Source organism: Chinchilla lanigera, unplaced genomic scaffold (genome assembly GCF_000276665.1).
Source record: "Chinchilla lanigera isolate Chin_1 unplaced genomic scaffold, ChiLan1.0 scaffold00086, whole genome shotgun sequence".
Taxonomy (NCBI): Eukaryota; Metazoa; Chordata; class Mammalia; order Rodentia; family Chinchillidae; genus Chinchilla; species Chinchilla lanigera.
The window spans coordinates 59,619-68,737 of NW_004955487.1; the positions used below are offsets into that span (position 1 = coordinate 59,619).

At 37.0% G+C, this 9,119-nt stretch overlaps 1 protein-coding gene across 6 annotated transcripts in view; it reads right to left on the reverse strand.

The window, feature by feature from the left end:
• Positions 1-9,119, reverse strand: part of LOC102015321 (zinc finger protein 14-like) — a 19,144-nt gene that overhangs the window by 1,949 nt on the left and 8,076 nt on the right. For 3 of the 6 annotated variants that reach the window (XM_013504398.1, XM_013504403.1, XM_013504399.1), the window contains exons 2-4: positions 3,255-3,381; positions 2,998-3,058; positions 47-1,652 (exon numbers count right to left, since the gene is read on the reverse strand). In XM_013504398.1, the coding sequence (XP_013359852.1) occupies positions 47-1,652; positions 2,998-3,058; positions 3,255-3,381 (1,794 nt within the window). Of the gene's footprint in view, positions 1-46; positions 1,653-2,997; positions 3,059-3,254; positions 3,405-7,266; positions 7,310-9,119 lie in introns of all 6 variants that reach the window. The other 3 variants (XM_013504400.1, XM_013504402.1, XM_013504401.1) reach the window with 2 other exon arrangements.

The following is a 9,119-nucleotide window of genomic DNA, read 5'->3' on the forward strand; positions in this document are numbered from 1 at the left end:
CCTTGCACACATAAGGTTTCTCCCCAGTGTGAGTTCTTTCATGTATCTGACAATAATGGTGTGTAGTGAATGCTTTTCCACATTCCTTGCACACAAAAGGTTTTTCCCCACTGTGAGTTCTTTCATGTCTTTGACAATATTGATGTGTAGTGAATTCTTTTCCACACTGTTTGCACATATAAGGTTTCTCTCCACTATGAATTTTTTCATGTCTATGACGATCCTTGGATGTAGGGAATGCCTTTCCACACTGCTTGCAATTATAAGGTTTTTCCCCTGTGTGAATTTTATCGTGTATGTTATAAGAACTCTTTGTAGGAAATGCTTTTCCACATTGCTTGCATACATAAGGTTTCTCCCCTGTGTGACTTTTTTCATGTATGTTATAAGAACTCTTTGTAGTGAATGTTTTTCCACATTCCTTGCACACATATGGTTTCACCCCAGTGTGAGTTCTTTCATGAATTTGACAAATACGGTGTGTAGTGAACGCTTTTCCACATTGTTTACATACATAAGGTTTCTCCCCAGTGTGAGTTCTTTCATGTCTTTGGCAGTGACTGTGTCTACTGAATGCTTTCCCACATTCCTTACATACATATGATTTCTCCCCAGTGTGAATTCTTTCATGGCGTTGACAGGTAATGTGTACACGGAATGCTTTTCCACACTGCTTACATACATAGGGTTTCTCCCCAGTGTGAATTCTTTCATGTATTTTACAGTGAGTCTGTGTGCTGAATGCCTTCCCACATTGCTTACATGCATAGGGTTTCTCCCCAAAGTGAATTCTTTCATGTATTTTGCAGGTAATCTGCATAGTGAATGCTTTCCCACATTGCTTGCACACATAAGGTTTTTCTCCTGTGTGAATCTTTTCATGTATGTTATAATAATACTTTGTAGTAAATGCTTTTCCACAATGCTTACATATATATGGCTTCTCCCCAGTGTGAATTCTTTTATGTCTTTGACAGTTACTGTGTGAGCTGAATGCTTTCCCACACTGCTTACATACATAGGGTTTTCCACCAGTGTGTGTTCGTCTATGGTTATGAAATGTAGGCTTATCAATAAATCCCTTTCCACACTGCTTACATACATAGGGTTTCTCCTCCATGTGAAATCTTTCATGAATTTTACAACAACTTTGAGTATTGAAAGTTCTCCCACATTGCTTGCATACATATGGTTTCTTACCAGTATAAATACTTTCATGGATCTGAATACCACTGGGAGTCCTGGAGAATTTCACACTTTTCTTACCTACAATGGTCTTCTCTCCAGGGTGAGTTCTTTCACTATGTTCAGAGTAGGTTTTCCCACATTGCTTATATTGATAGGACTTCTCTCCAGTCTTTGTCATTGCATGCTTCAGAAACGATAGGAAATCACTGTAGGTTTGTCCATATTCATTACATTTACTCAGCTTATCATCCAATCCCAAATACTCATCTGTCTTCAGGCTAATGTGAGGTAAAATGGGCACATTTTGTGATAAATGCCCAATCAGGGGCCTTCTACAAGTAAGGCTTTCAGCTAGTTTTAAAGAAGCTTGTTGCATGTCCACATTAGCATCTGGAGACCAAAGGAGTATGTTTCCATATTGACTCCAGTATTTATATTGATACCATTTTGTTACCTCTTCATTACTGAAAAGAAAAAAAAAAAAAGAACAAAAATATCAATCACCAAAGAAAGGTCTCCATATCAATAGTTTACCAGGACAGGTTTTCATTTGATACCTGCTAAAATCTTATGGGAATAAACTGGCAGAATACCCTGAAGGATACCACCAAAACACCCATTCCCTAAAGGATGGTATTCATCCAGGAATTTTAAATTGATAAATATTTGGAATACTTAAAGTCATTTCATTTATGTCATTGATACATATGAGGATCACATGTTGATCATTTTACCACTTTTGCCATCATCCTCCCCTTCTCTCCTTATGCTGTCATCTTTCCCATCTCCAACAAGTCAGCTTTTCTATTCTCTATCACTTCTTAATTTTATTCCCTAATTTAAATTTTAGTATCTCACATAAAAGAAAAAATGTGTGATAATTCATGTTCTGTGCCTGACTTATTTCATTTAACATTATAAGATGGAGTCCCATTTGGGTTTTTTTTTAGTCAAAAAATATGGTATTATTCCCTGTGGCTGAGATTTAAACAAAGGACTTAACACTAAATTACATTTCTAGATTTGTTATTTCTTATTTTGAGAGTCTCCTTGATCATTAATTTGGTGAGTATGAACTTCATGTTGTCATCCTGCTCACTCAGCTTACCAGCACGCTGGGATTATAAGAAGGTACAACTATGTTGAGCCTATCCTAAAAGCTCTTTATCCATGTATTCCATGATAGGCATCTAGGCTATTAGGAGAACTTAGGTATTGTGAATTATTTCCAGAACTTCGGTATTGTGAATATCACACATACCCTGCTTTGAACATGTCTATGCACATACAACTAAGATACACTAATTGTAAATTATTTCAAAGTATACACAGGGAGATTTGCCTGGTTCATATGCAAACTAGCATGTTTACATTTGAAATACTACATATTGATTATCAAATAGTTCTATTTTGTATTCATATAAAATACAATATATGAGGGCGTCTTCTAGGAATTTTAAAAAATGATACATCCAGTTCTCTGGAGGATGTTTTGAAAACACCAATTATTACACTAGCATCAATTTATCTTTTGAACATTGATACCAGGACAGCAATGTTTTAGATAATGTACATCTTATATTCAGATATATAAACAAATAGATAACTTGAAGAAAGTTTACTATATAGGAATATTTCTGTATTCAATGTCAGATTATACAAAATCAACCTGTATGCATGTCACGAGAATTTTTATAAGATTCAATAAATGTCAACTTAACCGCATTTATCTAGTTTCCTTGTTTGTAGTATTTCTGCTTACATACTGACTCTTAGGGACTATTCCTTCTCCTTGCGAATGCAAATTACCTTAGATTTCTTGAGCAATTTTTGTATTCTTCTTCAATTTGCTGGTTGTCCCAGGTCTTTCCTGAATTGTAGCCACAGAAATACAAAAGTCACTACATCATTATACAACAATTAGCAGATAGCAGTTAGATTCATGGTTTAATGTAAACAGGCGTGACATGTTTTTCAAAATGTTTCTAAATTCTATATAATACATCACTATCAGTAAGAATCAATGTTCTCTGATTGCATAAATGAGAAAACAATACCATCCTTACCTATAGCACTCATATTCATAAATGTTTCCCACATCACATCTCTGTAGAGCTTCTTTTGGGATGAATTCAGCAAAGCCCACTCCTCCATGGTGAAATTCACAGCAACATCCTCCAAGGAAACTGGCTCCTAAATAATCACAGATATATTTCCTGAAAAAGGTTGAGATTCACACCTTGAGATATCTGAACTCCTCTTGTGAAAGCTGAACTGAGCTTGATTTATTCAAATATTAACTCCTTGTCTTTGGTTCTGACAGATTATTGTCTATACCTCTTCAAATCTGACTATTCATAGAATTAAGCCATTCTTTCTTTGATTGTACTTAGGTGACATGAACCCAACAGAATGAATCCACCAGGCAATGCATGCAATTAAATTGAGGGGAAGAAATGAAACCCAATAACAGGAAAATAACATGACAAAGAAAAGTGAATGCATATCAGTTATAACCATCAATGATAAAGGTCTCAATTTAGGGGAGCTTTGATGACTATACCCCACCTTCCCACACCCTCGCAGGGGCCAAGGTGAGCCCTGGTTCACTTTGGGAACCTCGGTGAGCCACCCCTCTCCCCCACCGGCATGGGGCACAGTTTGAGCCTTGGACAGCCTTGGGAGCCTCGCTGACCATGCTATACCCACCCTGCACCCTTGCAGCAGCCAAGCTGATCCTGTGGGAACCAGGCTGGGCTCTGGACAGCTTCGGGAACCTCAGTGACCATGCATGCCCATCCTCCCCACACCCTCACAGGGGCCAAGTTGAGCCCTGGACAGCTTAGTGAAGCTACATGAGCCACCTTCCCTCCCTCACCAGCATGGGGGACAGGCTAAGCCCCAGACAGCTTCGGAAGCTTTGGTGACCATATCCCACCCACCACACCCTTATAGGAGCAAAGCTAAGCCCAGGACAGCTTCTGAACCGTTATTGACCATATCCTCACACCTTCCCCGCTAGTGTGGGAGCCAAGCTGAGCTCTGGGCAGCTTTTGGAAACCTCAGTACACCATGCTGACTCCTTCCCCACTTGAGGGGGAACCATGCTAAAACCCAGACAGCTTGGAGAGCCTTGGTGACCATGCCTGCACTCCCTGGACAGCTGGGGAAACCTCAGTGAACACATCCTACCTTGCACACCCTTGCAGGAGCCAAGTTGAGACCCAGATAGCATCAGGAACTTCGTGACCATACCCTCACACATCCCCTACTAGTGTGGAAGTCATGCTAAGACCTGGATAGCTTTGAGAGCCTCGGTAACTGAGCACCCACCCCTTCCCCACCAGCATGGGCCCCAACTGAGCACCAGAAAGCTTCAGGATCAATGGCTACTGCACCCTATCTCTACACACCCAACAGGAGCCATGCAGAGCACCAGGGACATTCAGGTCCTTGCCACGCCTCTCCCATACCACTGGGGGAGTGAGGACAAGCTCCAGGAAACCTCCAGATCTATCTTTCTTTCTTTCTTTTTTTCTTTCTTTCTTTTTTGGTACTGGGAATTGCACTGAGGACCTTGTGCTTGGTAGGCAGGTGCTTGTGCTGATGAGCTATATCCCCGGCCCCCAGATCTTTCAAAATGAAAAAACAAAGGAGTAAAGTGGAATTTCAGACCTCCACCCAACCCAGAACAAGTCCATGAGACATCAAAACAGATGAGCTTGGAAGTCATATACCTGAAATTTCTCAAATGATAGCAACTGAAGTAAAGAAACAACTCCATCAAGCCACAGAAGAGACATCAGATCAAATATAATCTCTCAGGTAAAAAAAGAAATGACAATAGTGAAAGAATTTCTCAGCACATCCAAAGAAGACTTGCAAAAAAAAAGAGCAAAAAGAGCATAAAAATGATGTAAACCTTGAATGAACTATATAGGAAAGAATTAGAATGCATAAAACAGACTCAAACAGGCATCTGGGAAATTAAAAATTCAATCGAAAGGTGACAGAACCACTCGAATGAAGCTGAAGATAGACTTTCGTACTTTGAAGACAGCATTGCAGCTAACAATTGTGAAAGGAAGGATCTCTTAAAAATAACAAGGAACCAGGAAATAATTCAACAGCTGCAAGATGATGTAAAGAAAAACAATATAAGATTAATAGGGGTCACAGAAACAGCAAGAGTCAACACAAATGACATGAAAAGACTATTTGCACAAGTAATAGTGGAAAATTTTCCAAGCATGGAAAAAGAATCTAACATACAATTAAATGAGGCACATGAAAATTCAATTAGGAATGACCAAAATAAATCCACACATAGTCATATAAAAATCATTATCCCAGAAATTCAGCAAAACAGCAGAATATAAAAAGTTGTTAGAGAAAAGAAATGGATCACTTCTAAAGCAAAGCCCATCAGAACCACAGCAGATTTCTCAACACAAACCATCAAGTCAAGAACAGTTTAGAGTGAAGTATTTTAGGTCCTGAAAGAACACAACTTCCAACCCAGGTTGATGTACCCTGCAAAACTATCCTTTGAAATTAATGAAGAAATAAAATACTTCAACGATAAAGAACTGAAGAAATTCATGAGTGCCAAACCAACCTTATAAAGAGTACTAATAGACATTCTAGAAAGAGATGAAAATGGCCACAATTTCAAGAACAACAATACAAAGGAACCACCTAGCAGAGCAAGCAATTAAACAGAGAGTAAGAGTAGGAAACCAATAGCAGATAAATAACATGACAAAGATAAGCCAATACATTTCAGTTGTAACCATTAATGTAAAAGGTCTCATTTCACCAATAAAAAGCAGACTGGCAGAGTGAATCAAGAAACAAAATCCAACAATATCCTGTATACAAGAAACATAATTAATTCCAAAGGAAATTCATAAACTGAAAGTCACAGGATGGAAACCAATTCTCCATGCGACAGTAACACAGAAAAAAGTATGGGTAGCTATACTGTTTTCAGACAATGTCAACTTCAAACCAAGAACAATCAAAAGAGATTAACAATCATAAATATTTATGCACCAAATACAGCAGCACCCAAATATATGACAGATTTTAACAGATGTGAAATATCAAATAAGCAGTAACACAATCCTAACAGGGGACTTTCACACCCCGTTGTCACAAGCAGATAAAATCAACTAGACAAAAAATCTGCAAAGAAATAATAGAATTAAACCAAACTTGTAAACAAATGGACTTAGTAGATCTTTATAAAGTGTTCCACTAAACATCAGAATATACATTCTTCTCAGCTGTATATGAGATGTTCTCTAACATAGACCATATACTAACACACAGAACATGCTTAAGTAAATGCAAAATATTGAAATTATCCCATGCATACTATCTGACCATAGTGCAATGAAATTGGAAATTAATGGCAAAAGAAATCACAAAAACTCCATAACCACATGGAAATTGAGTAACACCTTCCTGAACAACTAATGGGTCACAGATTAAATTAAAGAAAAAATTAAACAATATTTATAATCAAATGAAAATGGAGATGCAACTTACAGGAATCTGTGGGATGCACTGAAAGCAGTCCTCAGAGGGAAATTTATAGTGGTTAAGTCACACATCGGGAAAACAAAACAAGCACAAATAATCTTATGCCACACCTCAGGCTTTTAGAAAAAGAAGGGCAAGTCAAGCCCAAAACCCAAAGAAGGCAGGAAACTATAAAGAGCACCAATTCATACAATGAGGACAAAGAAAACAATACAAAGAATTAATGAATTGAAGAGTTGTTTCCTTGAAAGAATAAATAAAATAGATAAACCCCTGGCCAAACTTCTAAAAAAAAGAAAAAAACCTCAAATTCATGCAATAAGGAATGAAAAGGATGAAATCACTACAGAACCTGTAGAAACTTAGAAGAATCAATAACTACTTTGAAAATCTTTATTCTCATAGGATGGAAAACACAGAAAATGGACAGATTCCTAGATACATATTAATTACCAAAGCTAAATCAAGAAGACATAAAAATGCTGAACAATTCAATATCAGCCAATGCAATTGAAAATGTAATAAACTTACTGACAAAGAAAAGCCCAGGTCCTGATGGATTCACAGCTGAATTCTACAAGAAATTTAGACAAGATTTAATACCAATTCTTTTTTTTTTTTTTTTTTACCACCAATTCTTCTCAAACTCTTTAATAAAATTGAAAGGGAAGGAGTTCTCCCTAAGTCATTCCTAGAGGCAAGTATTGCTCTGACAGCAAAACAAGAGAAAGACCCAACCAAAAAAGAGAACTACAGCCCAATCTCCCTAGTGAATATACATGCAAAAATTCTCAATAAAATACTAGCAATGACAATGCAGAAAATTATAAACAAGATTATACATCATGACAAAGTAGGATTCATCCCAGGAAAGCAAGGATGGTTCAATATACACAGATCAATTAATGTATTACAGCATGTCAATACAGACAAAGACAAAAATCACATGATCATATCAACAGAGGCAGAAAAAGCTTTTTATAAAGTCCAACATTCATTCATGATAAAAACTTTACAGAAAATAGGAATAGATGGTCTTTACCTCACTCTTATAAAAGCCATCTGTGACAAACCAACAGCCAACATCATACTAAATGGACAAAAACTGAAAGCTTTCACTTTAAAATCAGGAACAAGACAAGAATGTCCACTGTCACCACTCCTATTCAATATAGTTCTGGAAAGTTTAGCCAGAGCAATTAGACAAGAGAGAGTTAAAAAAAGGAATAAGGACAGGAAAGGAAGAAGCGAAATTATCATTATTTGCAGAGGACATGATACTCTACATAGAAGACCCCAAAAGTTCCACCAAAAGTCTTATAGGTTTAATAACTGAATTCAGTAGCATAGCTGTACACAAAGTCAACACTCAAAAACAAGTATCATTCCTGTGCACAAACACCAGAAACACTGAGAGAGAGATTAGGGAAACCACATCTTTTATAATAGCTTCTAAAAAATACTTAGGAATCAATCTCACAAAGGAAATAAAAGATGTATACATTGAAAATTGGGGCTGGGTATATAGCTCAGTGGCATAAGCACCTGTCTGGCAAGCGCAAGGTCCAGAGTTTGATTCCTGATACCAAAAAAAAAATTTTTTAAATATATTAAAAAAAATAAAAAGTATGTTTAAAAAAAAAGAAAATTACAGTAGTCTGAAAAAAAGAGGTCTAAGAAGATTTTAGAAAATACAAAGATATTCCTTGCTCATGGATACAAAGAACCAACATTGTGAAAATGGTCATACTCCCAAAACTGTTGTACAGCTTTGATGCAATCTCAATTAAAATATCATTAGTATACCTCACAGATCTAGAGAAAACATTCCTAAAATTCATCTGGAACCAGAAGAGACCTAGAATAGCAAAAGCAATCTTGGTCAACAAAGAAAAGGCACGAGGCATCACAATCCTTGAGTTAATATTATACTACAAAGCTACTGTGATAAAACCAGCACAGTACTGGCAAAAAAAAACAGAACTGAAGATCAATGGAACAGATTTGAAGATGAAGACACAACTACAAACACACTCAGGCACTTTATCTTTGACAAAAGGGCCAAACCTGTTCACTGGAAGAAATATAGCCTCTTTAGTAAGTGCTGCTGGAAAAACTGGCTTTCCACATGCCAAAAACTAAAACTAGACCCATGTCTATTACCATATACTAAGTTAAAGTCAAAATGGATCAAAGATCAAAATATGAAAAGAGAAACACTAAATCTACTAGAAGAGAAACTAGGTAGAAATCCTGAAGACACAGGGGTAGGCAGAGAGTTCATGAACAAAAACCAAACTGCATGGGAAATACTTCAAAGAATCAACAACTGGGATCTCATCTTATTGAAAAGTTTCTATCCGGGGTTGGGGATTTAGCTCAGC